Source organism: Microdochium trichocladiopsis (assembly GCF_020744255.1).
Source record: "Microdochium trichocladiopsis strain MPI-CAGE-CH-0230 chromosome Unknown B0I36scaffold_9, whole genome shotgun sequence".
NCBI lineage: Eukaryota > Fungi > Ascomycota > Sordariomycetes > Xylariales > Microdochiaceae > Microdochium > Microdochium trichocladiopsis.
Window position 1 is genome coordinate 2,179,295 of NW_025763552.1, and position 12,629 is coordinate 2,191,923.

Genomic DNA, 12,629 nt, shown 5'->3' on the forward strand with positions numbered 1-12,629 from the left:
ACTATCCTCAGTCATGCCAGTTGCTCCCTCCCTCCCTGAACTGTCGTCTTTCTCAGCTAACAAAGTACGCACTCCCAGCCTTGACAACCCCGTTCTCCTTGTTCCCCCCAATCACGCCAGCACCAGCACCATTATTCTGCACGACCGCAACACCGCCGTTCTCTCGGAGCCGCCACTGCGCCATGGCCGACCTGCTCGCGCGGTAGTGCCGGTCGAGCGCCTTCTCAATCGCCCTGGCCGTCGGCTCGACCTCGGCCGGGTCGATGCCCACCGAGATGCGCATGTACGGGTCCTCGTTGCGGATGAACGGCGTCGACGGCCAGACCCGCGTGACAGAGAAGCCCAGACCGCCACCTTTGGTCAGCGCGACGCCTTCCTCCTCTCCCGCACGCAGGATCAGCGCGGTAAAAGCGTCCAGGCTGGGCCGCTTGTTGATGCTCTCGTCACCGTACAGGCGGATGGTGACGACGTTGCCGCCGTGGCCCCAGCCCATCCCGCGCCAGTGCGTCGGGAAGTTGATCTTCGCGATGGTCCCGCACTTCTGGTCGAGCAGGTGGTACAGCCGCTCAGCGTTGGCCGTCAGCCAGCCCATACGGCTCTGGTGGATCGGCAAGTCGATGGGCGGGAGCACGTTGGCCTGCCGCGAGTACAGCGTCGTCCCCGTCACCTGCCGGATCAGGCCGATCGTCTCGTGGTGCTCGGCCGGGTACACGAGCAGGCCGCACATGACGACGTCCATGCCCATCTGGATGTACTTGTGCGCGGACTCGTAGTAGAGCACTTTGGGGTGGTGCGTCCCCGGCTGCCCGAACCAGTCGTACACGGGCATCCCGCCCGAGATGAGCGTCCCGTCGATCAGCAGGTACCGGTCGGCCCAGCCGTTGGTGGCGGCGTCGCCCCGCGACGAGAGCAGCTGCGCCATCTTGCGGATGTCGGTCGTGTCCAGGCCCAGCGTGTTGGCCATCGGGTCCAGGTACACGGCCTTGGCGTTGTGGGCTTCCGCCGTGGCGATGATGTCCTCGGCCGCGAAGGTGGGCGAGTTGACGACGCGGATGTGCGAGATGAGCCGGAGGTGCTCGAAGCACTCGAAGTAGAGGTAGGGGGAGATGACGATGGTGTCACCCGCGGTCAGAACCGTGCTCATGAGGAACTGGTGCAGCACGGTGAAGGCCGCCACGCCGCTCGAGGTGAGGAGCAGCTTGGTCGGGCAGGCCTTGCTGCCGAGCGCAAGAGCTTCGAGCAGTTGCGCCTCAAAGGCACGCACGTCGGGGGCGCCGTAGCGGTCGTAGTTGAGGCCGTCGGATAGATGGTAGGACGGATCGAACCACCAGACAGTCTTGGACTGGTCGTAGGCTGGGCTGGCGCGCTCAAAGAATGAGCCCAGGCAGGACTGCAGCTGGATCAGGGCTCGGTAGCGTTCCTCCATCTGCCATGGAGCCAGCGCGTACGATGCCAGCGGCGAGTTTGTACCCGCCTCGGGCGACTGCTGCTGCTGTCCCTGGATGCTCACGTTCTGGGTCTGCGTGATGGCCAGTTGCATCTCGAGCTCAGTGGTCAGCGTCTGAATGCGTGTGTATAGCTGCAGAAAGACGTCGATGCACCAGTCGTCCGTCCGGGCAGAGATCTCCTTCTCTATGCGCGCACGCTCGTCGTAGCGCTTCTTGATGACCGCTGTCGTGGCCTTGAGGCGAGACAGCAGTATGGCCCACATCTGTGCAATGGACAGTCTTGGGCTCTCGTACGGGGCTGAATTGGCCGTCCGCTTCACCAGTTGGCTGTTCTGGTGGCCATTGACGTGACCGCTGGCTCGAGCGTGGGCGTACCCATTGCCGAGGCCATTGACGTGGCCGTTGGAGTGCCCATTCTGGCTCTCAGCGTAGCCGTTGGTGTAACCATTCTGAGAGCTGATAGCTTTGGCGTACAACGAAGCCGTGGCGGAGGACATTCTTACGTTTGCTGAGATCACACTTGAGGGTTAAGGAGAAAGAGTCAGCAGTGAATGCCTGTGCTAGTTGACTCGAGTTGATGTACGATGACAAGTCCCCAGCCGTCGGCAGAAATTGTCGTATGGGCCAAACACAGAGCGGCATGGGCTCCTACTATAGAGAAGGAGACAGTGCCTCGGCGTACTCCATGCAGGGCAAACCCTAGCAGCGATGATCGGCCGAATAAAGTAGTGGCGGACGCGGCAACCGCCTCGTGCTCGTGCATGCGTGTCCTATTCGGCCTGTTGATATCCTACTCCGCCACCGATGTCCTAGTCCACACCACCTTCCAACACGAGTGCTGATCCGAAGAAGCAATACGACGCCATTGCATGAACATGGTCCGGGATGCTGGCCCCAGATGCAAGTGTCTGCAGAGTGGTCGTCCACGTCCGACATTGGTGGGACGTGCGGCCATGCCCCTCTGGTGGATCGACGACATCGGAGTGATAGCAGTAGATTGCCAGGGATAAGATTCCTGTGGACATCGTAGATATATGGTCAAAGTGGCATCTGCTGTCCCGTCGTGTTGGTTACGCGCGGAAGTTGTGCTCTTAATACACCTGGAGTCCCTGCTCCCACTTTTCATCGCCGCCGCTATCATCATGCCTTACCTCAACGGCCACAAGCCGATACGGCCAAAGGCCCACGTGCTCAACGTCCTCGAGCAGCGCTACAATGCCAGATTCTATGAGGCCATTGCCGCTGTCATGGCCCTGCGGACATCCTACCTTCGGGACAGATACATATTTGTCCGTGGCGAGGCCATGATCCCCATACTCCGGGGCCTCGGCGCACGGGAGGAGGACTTTGAGGCCGCAAAGCACATCAGCCATCTCACGGGGCCCGACCCGACCCTCGACTTCAGGACCGTCACATATGGGCGGTACTGCATCGACCCGGAGACGCGCAGCATCCGCCGCCTCGAGACGCAGCCGTACACGCTGACCGAGCAGGAGGACTACAAGCGGCACGACTCTGGGATCCCGCGCATGTTTGACGAGGCGCCGACGGCGATGCAGGGCAACACGGTGGTGCAGGCGCTCATGCTCTTCAAGGCCCTCGTCTTCCAGGGGGTGCCGCTCTCGCCGCGGCCGAAGCTCGACTACGCCGCGCCGCAGTGGATCGTGACCATGTTCAACGCGCGCACGCACACGCACCAAGAGAGCGGCATCTACGGGGAGCCCGCGCTCGAGGGCGTCCACTCGGACGGCTCGGACCACACGATGACGGTGATGCTGGGCACCGACAACATGCGCGCCGACTCGGCCGTCACGTACATCCACGACAACCGCGAGACCACGGGCGTGCGGACCGCTGAGACGGACCCCACGCTGATCCGCGGCAGGGTCCAGCACCAGGGGTTCCTGGACACGCTCATGTTCTGCGACCACGACTTCAAGCACAGCGTCACCTCGGTCTACCAGGACGACCCAGGGCGGCCGACCACCAGGGACATGCTGGTCGTCTTTACGAGGAAGCCCAAGGTCGACGGCCACGTCTCGGGGTACGCGGACACCTTGGAGCTCCATGCCGAGGCGCCGCTGCATGTACCCATGTGGCTGCCATGAAGGATTGGGACGACGTCTGTTGGAGAAAAAGGGGATGTGGAGAAACAGGATGGGTGTGCAAGGAAAATGTCGGTGTCCGAAATGGTTGTTCAGGGGTCCCCAATCGAGGCAATATTCCAGATCAATTGCTGCAGAGCCGCCAATCAGATTCCAACGTCATGTCCGGAAGGACAGATTGCATGAGACCTTCAAAAGAAACCGCCGTCATTGAGACGGAAAATAGATCTGCCGTGCTCGGGGGATAGCGTACGGCGCCGTGCAAAGCACTCTGCTCGTTCCTCATCTTTTTGCGACATCTCCTCTCAAAATCATCATTTGCCGACATGATCCCCTCATATCGTGCCTAAGACGATTGCCGAGAATATACTAGACAGTGCAGGTGGCTATTCCCGTGCTATTCCCGTGCCGCGCTGACCGCATGCTGGAGAAATGCATGTAAGCGGAGGACCGCCGTATTGTGTAGCCCCGGCCTCTATTATGATGCTGGCTGCATGACACAAGTTGTTGACCTGGGGAGCTTGCTGTGCTTACTCCGAACTTCATGCTTTTGGCCCCGCCTAGGAAATCCTAGCCGTCACATAACCCTTGAGGCTCCGGGTTTTGGATGAGAAATCCTGATAGGTCAACTCTCGACGAGATGGAATATCGATGCGTCGCATGGTTCCTCTCATCGAGACGGCATGCAAAAACCCTGGTGCCCACGTCAAAACAGCCAAACCCGGAAACGGACTAGGGATCAAAATTGCCAAATACGGAAATCATTAAAGAGCAAACTGCCAAGCAAGCCGATATCGCAAGGCACGTCCAGGTGCCTCGACGTCTGGCGACATTCCAAAACTTTTCCTCTCTGACGCCTTGTCAAATCGGGCAGCTCGTCGAACCCATGACGAACATCGAACGACAAGGGGATCGGGTCCGAGGCAAGCCACCGGGTGTCACTGACAGCGGGACGGACCCCACACCCTGGAACCGCGGGCTTAGAAGATAAGAACAAGGATACTGACTTCTGTGCCGCACCGTATAGCCTCGCGGATCCCACGACGCGCGTCTGGTCTCCCCCAATGCGGCGCGGAGTCTGAAATGGACGAGAGTAACGCGCGCGTGGGGCTCGACGGTTGTCTAGACAGGGATTTGCAGGTGGGTTCGTAAAGTCGCCCAGCCCGGATCCGAGCTCACACCCAGACCGCCAAGGCCGCAAGGACGTCGAGATAAGACTGTTGCTTGGCGACTTGTCATGAACAAGCCTTGCTACTTCCATAAAAGAAAAATGGGAACGCGGGGTTTTGGAGTACGTGTGGGCTTGTTGCCAAGACGGATGACAGCTTTTTCTTTCTTCAATGACAAAAGTGCCACGCATGCACAAGGGGTATGCAGGGGTCCTGCAAGCATGACGACATGGCGAGAGCGTGAAAGCCTATTCGAGGACGCTTTGTCGTATGTGAGGAGCCCAGCGCAAGAAGGTGTTAAGACGTCTTTCGGGGACCATGATCGCGTTAAGAGGCTGCGATCGACCCTGGAAGCCCATGTAAGGCAGGTCCTTTGCGGGGCATGTCGGCTGACATTGAAAGTGGTACCGTCGCGATGCAGGCCAGCGAAGCAACCTGCTCAAATCAATGTTCCTATAAGAGTAATTATGCCATTGTAGGCAGCAGAGCTCACTCGCATTGAGCGTGATTAGAATGCAGCCTAGGAGCTGTCAGCGTTTCATCGATGGTGTGATGTGCCGCTCTGACATCACACTGTGTCGATACATGCCGTCTCTTGTAGTTTGTTCAATGCAACCGGATACCATCAGTTCGAACAGTTCGCAGTACTAGCTCAGGAATAAAATGGAAAGGGCCAGACTACACGGTTAGCATAAGCCGATATAGAATGATTCCCAAAGCAGCACGTGGAGGATGACTGGATGTCCAGGAAGATTACGTTCGAAAAGATTCGAGCTAGGACGAGTTCGTTCTGACAGTAGACTATCTATCTTGTGTCTGGGAAATATAGTCGTCTGAGTCCTCGAGGTCATCTAGTGTTTGTCACGCATGATGAGAGTTTCAGAAGATGGCAGAGATTTATGCTGGGAGAATGTAAATGCAGACATCGGTGTCAGGCAACCACTGCGTAGTCCATCATCCACCACTTGAGTCTTCTCAACCGCCAGAGTTCACTCCCGCTGATTTGATCTGGACACATTTCCGAACGACAAGCGCAAGGCCCTGCAGCCATTCGGTGTCGGTCCGAGGAATCACACGAGCAGCTGGTAAGCTGGCCCTATTTCCCTGGCCCCATGCCATGTGCGGCAATATTTCTATTCTCCGCCTTGGTGAGACCATGAAAATGAAACCCTGATAGGTCTTTCCGAGGTCACAGCTTGGCCTATACAGAAGGAGGGCTCATCTTCGGCTGTACCATGTGGAGGTCTGGCTTTCGCCTGGCGGACTCAGCCCCGTGATGGACGCATCGTCATACGGAACATGCCATCTGGCTTAGGCCAAGACTGGAGACAGTAATCCGACTGCGCCAGTAGTTGGCTGATTGTCGACCCACGACCATAGCTGCCCTGCAAAACGGGCGGGGATGTCAGCAGGGAGGCCCCTGTGCTGGTGAAGATCCTTCCGAAACCGTACGAACAAAAGGGGAAGATAAGACTGCATGCAAACACTTCCCCCGCCTTGGCCCCGCAGGCGCAGAAGACCAAGGCTGCTTATCGACTTCAAGACTCACGACAAAACGCTTGGCGTTAACGCTGGCGGACTTTGGAGAATATGACCCCGGCCCGGTCCGTTGGCAAGGATGGCTCCGGGGATCCCGGCACGAGGAGATATGCACGCACGACCCACCCGACATCTTCACTTCCTCGCGGGCTCGAGTGAACACCGAAGGGGGTAGGGCAAGTGCGGGGAAAGATAGCTAGCCGTTGCAGAGTTCTGCTGCATGGAAGGAATCCTTCGTATTTCTGCCGTCAGGATTTCGATAGTGGCCACGTAACGATGCCCCTCGCACCCTTGGGATCTGCAATGTAACGAAGCGACAGCGGTGTGCCAGCGTCACCATTCAATGACCAAGAACCGTCTCCGGTGTCCTGCCCGCTATTGTTGAACCTCGGTTGTAGGGTGGACGGGACAGAACTATTCCGTTCTGGCCCCCGATCACGGAGTTGGCCAAAATTATCGGCAAGACTTTGTTCACATCCAAGCGAATGCCTTGTGACGCATTTTGTTCTCGTCGGGGAGTAGGAACAAACCCAAATGAACCGTTTTATTTCATCGCGAGATCAATTGAACAAAGATGTAGGCATTTTGTTGATCCATCACGACAAAGGATGTCCACGAAGAGATAGAGAGTGAACCGAGTGAATCGTGATGAACCTACAGCTTCGACTTCACTGCGCCCTGTCCACGCTCAGGAACCTCGCTCGGCCTCTCCCCCTCCCAGGCATCCAGGCCTCTGTACTCAAAGAACCGCGTCCACTCCTCGTCGCCCAGCAGTCTCGGCAGCAATTCCTTCTCCACCGTCAGCAAGACCTCCATGCCCTCGTCCGCGCCCGCGGGCCCGTGCCGCGGCGCATAAACACAGATCTGGCTCAGCGCGACCCTGCCCATGAGCACCCTCCACGCGACGGGCTTGCCGAACCCAAAGTCCATGCTGCAGTAGTCTGCGGCGCGCCAGTCGCTGACCAGGTTGGCCAGGGGCGGGTACAGATCGACGTTGATGGAGAGGTCGGCCTTGTTGCGCACGCCGCGGTGCCGCTGGAGCTCGTCGGCGAGCATCTTGACGTCGACCCCGTCCGTCATGTGCCGCATGTAGGTGGCGAGCCTGCTCAGGGGCGCGGTGTGGACGACCTCGCGCAGCGTCAGCGCAGGGAACCCGGGCATGAGCGAGTTGACGTCGAGGTGCAGGTTGCCCTGGAGCTGCGCGGGCAGGGGCGGGTTCTTAAAGATGCGGTGGAACGAGACGCTCTGGGCCCAGACTGGCAGCGAGTCCCAACCCGGCGAGTAGACGGGCTCGCGGAGCCGGCTGAGCACGCGCCAGAGCAGGCCGCACACTGCGTCGTAGGTGGAGATCCAGCCCTCCTCGGGAGTGGCGAGGGCCTTGAGCTGGGCGCCGCGGGATTTGGGCAGGTGGAACATGGCGGAGCAGGACGGGCGGAAGGCCGCGTTGCGCCCGGGGCTGCGCGGCGGAGCGGTGATCATGTCGGCTTCCGATGGAGCTGGGAGCTGCTCGAGGGCATAGCGGTCGATGGTCGTGCGGTCGAGAGCCACAGGATCAAAGGTCGGAAGGGGCGTGCCATATGCTTCGTGGCGGCAGTTTGCACTGAGGAGCTCGTTGAACGAGAGCATGCCACTGAGACTGTTCCAGTAGTGGTGCGTGGCGAGCGTAATGATGAGGCCCCCACGAATGTAGTTGATCTTGAGCGAGACCATCGGCGGGCTGTTGTCTGGATGCGCCTCGGGGATGTTGGCCACGATCATGGGGTAGTTGCTCAGCAGGCGGGCGTCGCCCAGGATGGGAGCCAGGAAGTTGCCCTTGTCCAGCTCATCCATGGACGGGTACGTGTCGTCTGCGCCATCGAGATACTGCGAGACATACAATGCGGAGCTGTCGCGCTTCACGACAATGGAATGTCCGCCGTTACCGTCCTTCTCTATCGTCCCGACCAAAGTCGGCACTCGGGCTATGGTCCGCTCCAGGCCTCGTCTGAAGATGGTGGCGGCATGTCTGTAGACGGTGGGTGAGTTTGCATTCAGACGTAATGTTTGGAGCAGGCGGAACTCACTCCCTCTTGTCGCCAGGCAGCCTGAAGATGAACAGATGGGGAATGTAACAGGTTGTTGACAGATAGTCCAGAGTGTGGAGCGGAAAGCGCTGCTCGGCAGGGAAAGTCTCCCACCCCAAAGGGCGGACTCTGTCTTCAATCACTCGTGGCATGTCTGCGGGTGACAAGATGCCGAGACAAAGATTGCTGAAAGGTCCGCAGCGGGAGCAGCGACGACAGCCAGCGACGAAAGTGCCCAGCTCATGAAATGGACGGGGAATGGTCCTGTACAGTGCGCGCGGCCTGCTTCCCCGCACTCGTGCAGGACATTACAGACTGTCAGAAGGCGCAACACGTCCGGAGTCATCTTATGATTGATTGGGAAGGTGAGATTGAGGACTGCTGCATGTAGTCGGACGGAGCCTTTACGAGGTACACTCCCCCAGCATACGGCGGGCAGGGGGGTCGACGATCCACATCACTATGGTCTGATTGCCTCCGTTAATCTCCAATGGGCTGGTGACGCGCACTGTCGTGTTTCCTTGCGTTGTATTTGGACAACATAACGTACAACGCTGTGCTACAGAGACTGAGCGCTCGAGAAGGCTTGTACTACCCATGTCACACAAGCCTTGGGCAGTGAGTCTTACATATATCCTCGCTAGCCCCATAAGGCTCCAGTACAACATGAGTGGAGACAATCCAGGAATCTGAGCCAATACGACCGTTCATGTAAAGGGGAACATTGTTCGTTGCGTGGATGAGCAGCTTTCTCGAAGGACTTCTGATCGGCACAGCTCTTTACCACTTCCGCTTGAACAAGGATTCCCTAGAGCCTTCGATGAGCGCCAGGACAACATAGGACGCCTTTGTGTGGGAGCCTTACTGGATCAGCGAGGATGCATCTGCATTGTCGCTCGATTTCGCATTGGCAGAGACGTAGCTCACGGAACAGCATTGTAAGAGGACTACTCATTTGATGCAAATAATGCAAGACACTACAAGACGAGTAAAGACTGCTTCGTGTTTTTACCATCCATGATTAAATCCAAGAAGCCCTCCGCTGCCGCTTGGCCATCTTCGCAAACCGCCCTTCGGGCTCTTTTCAGGACGAGTCGTACATGATCCGGCGCTCGCTGGACGACTCCCCGCTTTTGCTGACTTCAATCTCGCTCGTGATCTGGATCTTCCCATGGTTCTCCTGCTGAGCTTCCAGCACTGCCATATCGGACGGCGGCATGCCAGACTTGCCAATGCTGTGAAGCATGTAGTTGTCTGACCGACCACGCCCGGCCCAGCGCTCGTGGAAAGGGACCCTGGTGCTACCGCCGCCGCCGCCGCCGCCGCCGCCCGCGGCGGCCGTCACGGTGGTCTGGGTCCGATCACGGCCGGCAATCCTGCTACGGCTGTTGCTGTTATCGCTCGGGTGAGAAGACGGGCCAGTGACGCCGCTGCCAAAGAGCTTCTCTCCGAGGCGTGGCATGTGCTGCCGCACGAACGGGCGGAGCATGGCCATCGAGTTACAGATGAGTCCGATGTTGAGCTCGAGAATGGCCAGGATCGTCACGGTCGCCTGGTTGTAGGTCACGTCGACGTTGGAGACCCAGCTCTGGATATATCCTGCGCGGATGATTGGGAACACGACGCAACTATTCATAAAGGCGCAACGAGTCAGTCATTTTCCCCTGGTCCAAGGCTCGCTCGGGGCAAGAACAAGAAGTTACTTACGAAGAGCTGAGGGCCAGTAACGCGGCCACTGTCAGCTTTTGCCTCTTGGGCATGTTAAGCTTCAGCGTCATTGGTATAGGCATTGCCAGGAGGAGCAAGTCGCTGCTGATGTTCGTCGCCATCTGTGATATGGTCACGCTGTTTAGGCATTGCAGGTTGCCCTTCTGCGGGTTGCACGGGCCCAAGAGGAGCACGGTATAGACGACTGTCGGTGTGATGGTGAAGGCGGCTACACAGTGCCCACAGTACCGGAACACCATGTTGGGATTGATTCGGTAGTAGATTATCGCCAGGGATAGCTTGACGCATGTAGGCGGCCATAAGTAGGTGACAGCTAGGACCGGCACCATGCGGAGGAAGGCTGCAAACTGTTCCTGGTTGACGTCCCAAATGTGTCTGCCGAAGCCTGCCGGAAGTACTACATTCGAAGAGTTGGTAAGCTTGTTTCAGTCATTCTTCCTCAGACCTCGATTTCACGAGGCGGCAGTGATGGTGATGGAGACATACTAATAACAATGGCTACGAAGAAGCCCGCACTAAAACACCACGATATCACGACGAGCACTGGGCTAGTCAGCAGGTACTCGAGGCGACGATGCGATGAAAATGTCCGCGGAAGGGGAGGTTACTGAACACGTCTACTTACAAGCATCCCACGCTGAGCCCTTCACGAGGCAGAAGCCAGTATAAAGCCTAGCTCCCACGAGCAAGGTGGCGGCGGAAAATGTGACGGCAAAAATGATGCACAGCTCAAGCTGGTGGGAAGTGAAGCTGTGGAAGTCAGGCACAACGCCATCGGGTGGCGGCGCCACCGGCGCAAGAGGATCCATCGTGGTTGCTTGTACGAAGGAAGAGCGAACCTCTAGAAACAGGAAGGGTGTTGCGCACAAAGATGAATTATCCTGTAACGCCCTATGGTCGTAGATTGGCCTAAAGCTGAAGGCCACAAGCCGGTTGAGATGAGACTTGAGATCGAGATTGTCGCATTATATGAAAAAGGGGCATTCCACGAGTTTATGACAATATTCAAAGCAGCAGGTAAGCAACAGGCATGCATACAACAGTAATTCGGGGACCATTTGTCTGCAAACCAGGCCTTTTAGACCCTTAGACTACGATCTTAGCGCTGTGACGGCTTCTAGTGACCTGTCTCAGAGGCCCGATCATGGCGCTAGCATGACTGTACGTATCTGTGCCGTCGTCGTCGTTGTCGTTGTGTGGCAGCCGTAGGGCCACATGCTTCCTCTCTACGGCGCTTCTCATGGAACTCGCGAGATGCTCAAGAGGAGCTAGGTCTTTGTTGGGATAAGATGATGGACCTAGCGTGTGTGGCGGTCCTCCGTCGCGGCGATCAATGAGCTAGTCTGCCTGCCCGGAGCAATTGTTCGTCCGGAGCAAAGACCTGGTTACCCCAGACCTGCGCCACATTGGATCGACATCCGGGCTTGGACCCTGCACTCCGCCGAAGTGCCAATGGGACTGGTGGTGGCTACTGGCTTGGTCCTAGCCGCGGATACTGTATAGTGCATGGAGGAAATGATTCCACGCCATTTTAGACGCGGCCAAGACCCTCCGCCGGAGAGTAGACTGTTGGCCGGGTGCTCTATCGGTGAAGTCTCCCGACAGCTTTGCCACTTAAGGTGACCACCTGTGGCTTCGACCAGCTCAAGGGCTCTGGTGGTCAGAGACACACATGTCGGACAGGTGGCCCCCACGTGAGAAACAACAAGGTCAACGGCGCCTGCCGGCATGCAAATTGAGGCCGTGTTCCTAGTAGGCTTCCCTGGTGCTTTCATTGTCGCGAACCGTAGCTGGACTTTAACTTGACAGTATTTGGCGCCTCGCCGATGGGCATGTGTTATCCAACGGCCGAGACAGACACACGGCAGAGAGATAGTGCCCGCACCCATCCGCACTGCTAGCACTCAAAGGATTACACACATGACTCGTAAAGGCTGCTATATGCAAGCCGGGGGGGTCGGCGCGCGGAGGTGGCCGTCCGCGCCATTTAGACAGAGGACTAGCCTGTCGGGCTCTTCCGACGGGATCTTTGAACGCCGTCTGCACGGGAAGCACCTGTGTGAGTCCATCAGGCTCTGGAACTCCATACTGAGACCATCAACAACTCCTCTAAGTTCTACCGTGGGCGGACCTTGGAGATCTTGGTGCTCAGGCAAGCACTGCCAAAATGACCTCGAAAAAACACGAAGGTAAACCATCAACCTCAGATGAGGCATTCATCATGGACGTAGAGCAGAAAGTCTTTTAAGGTCTTCAATAATGACCAGACACGAAGGATCCAGCTTTCCCCCGCTGCTTAACAGGTATCTGGCTTTTCTCTGCAAAAGTATGTGCCAGTTGTAATTTATCTATTTGCATGCGTGCACATCGTTCAATGGAAGTCCCGTCCACATCCATCTCGAACACTAAACGCGAAATGGATTGTTAATAACGCTCATAATATTTAAGAGGCGACCCAGCGAGGGCCCAAACAATATAAAACGTAACAATTTGAATCCCCATTCAACTAGCTGTACCATAAACTCAAATGACAATTCCAGGCGAACACTCCCGTCGCGCCAAGACCAACCAGAACAC

General features: G+C 57.4%; 4 protein-coding genes across 4 annotated transcripts; 1 reads left to right on the top strand and 3 right to left on the bottom strand.

The window, feature by feature from the left end:
- Nucleotides 1-52: 52 nt before the first annotated feature.
- On the bottom strand, nucleotides 53-1,711 carry B0I36DRAFT_250175 (pyridoxal phosphate-dependent transferase; the record flags this gene model as incomplete). Its single annotated transcript, XM_046150525.1, has 1 exon — nucleotides 53-1,711. One exon carries the CDS (start codon nucleotides 1,709-1,711, stop codon nucleotides 53-55), a length of 1,659 nt encoding a protein of 552 aa, XP_046008624.1.
- Nucleotides 1,712-2,484: 773 nt separating this feature from the next.
- On the top strand, nucleotides 2,485-3,939 carry B0I36DRAFT_332494 (2OG-Fe dioxygenase-domain-containing protein). The gene has a single exon (XM_046155123.1). It carries the CDS (start codon nucleotides 2,591-2,593, stop codon nucleotides 3,554-3,556), a length of 966 nt encoding a protein of 321 aa, XP_046008625.1. The 5' UTR covers nucleotides 2,485-2,590; the 3' UTR covers nucleotides 3,557-3,939.
- A 2,682-nt stretch (nucleotides 3,940-6,621) lies between these two features.
- B0I36DRAFT_295863 (uncharacterized protein) lies at nucleotides 6,622-8,656 on the bottom strand. Its single transcript, XM_046151873.1, has 2 exons — nucleotides 8,325-8,656; nucleotides 6,622-8,266 (listed from the first exon to the last, which is right to left on the bottom strand). The coding sequence occupies exons 1-2, from the start codon at nucleotides 8,474-8,476 to the stop codon at nucleotides 6,916-6,918; spliced, it is 1,503 nt and encodes a 500-aa protein (XP_046008626.1). The 5' UTR covers nucleotides 8,477-8,656; the 3' UTR covers nucleotides 6,622-6,915.
- A 752-nt stretch (nucleotides 8,657-9,408) lies between these two features.
- B0I36DRAFT_376790 (uncharacterized protein) lies at nucleotides 9,409-10,861 on the bottom strand (the record flags this gene model as incomplete). The annotated part of the gene is made up of 4 exons (XM_046160493.1): nucleotides 9,409-9,952; nucleotides 10,032-10,449; nucleotides 10,539-10,595; nucleotides 10,678-10,861. The coding sequence occupies 4 exons, from the start codon at nucleotides 10,859-10,861 to the stop codon at nucleotides 9,409-9,411; spliced, it is 1,203 nt and encodes a 400-aa protein (XP_046008627.1).
- Nucleotides 10,862-12,629: the final 1,768 nt, after the last annotated feature.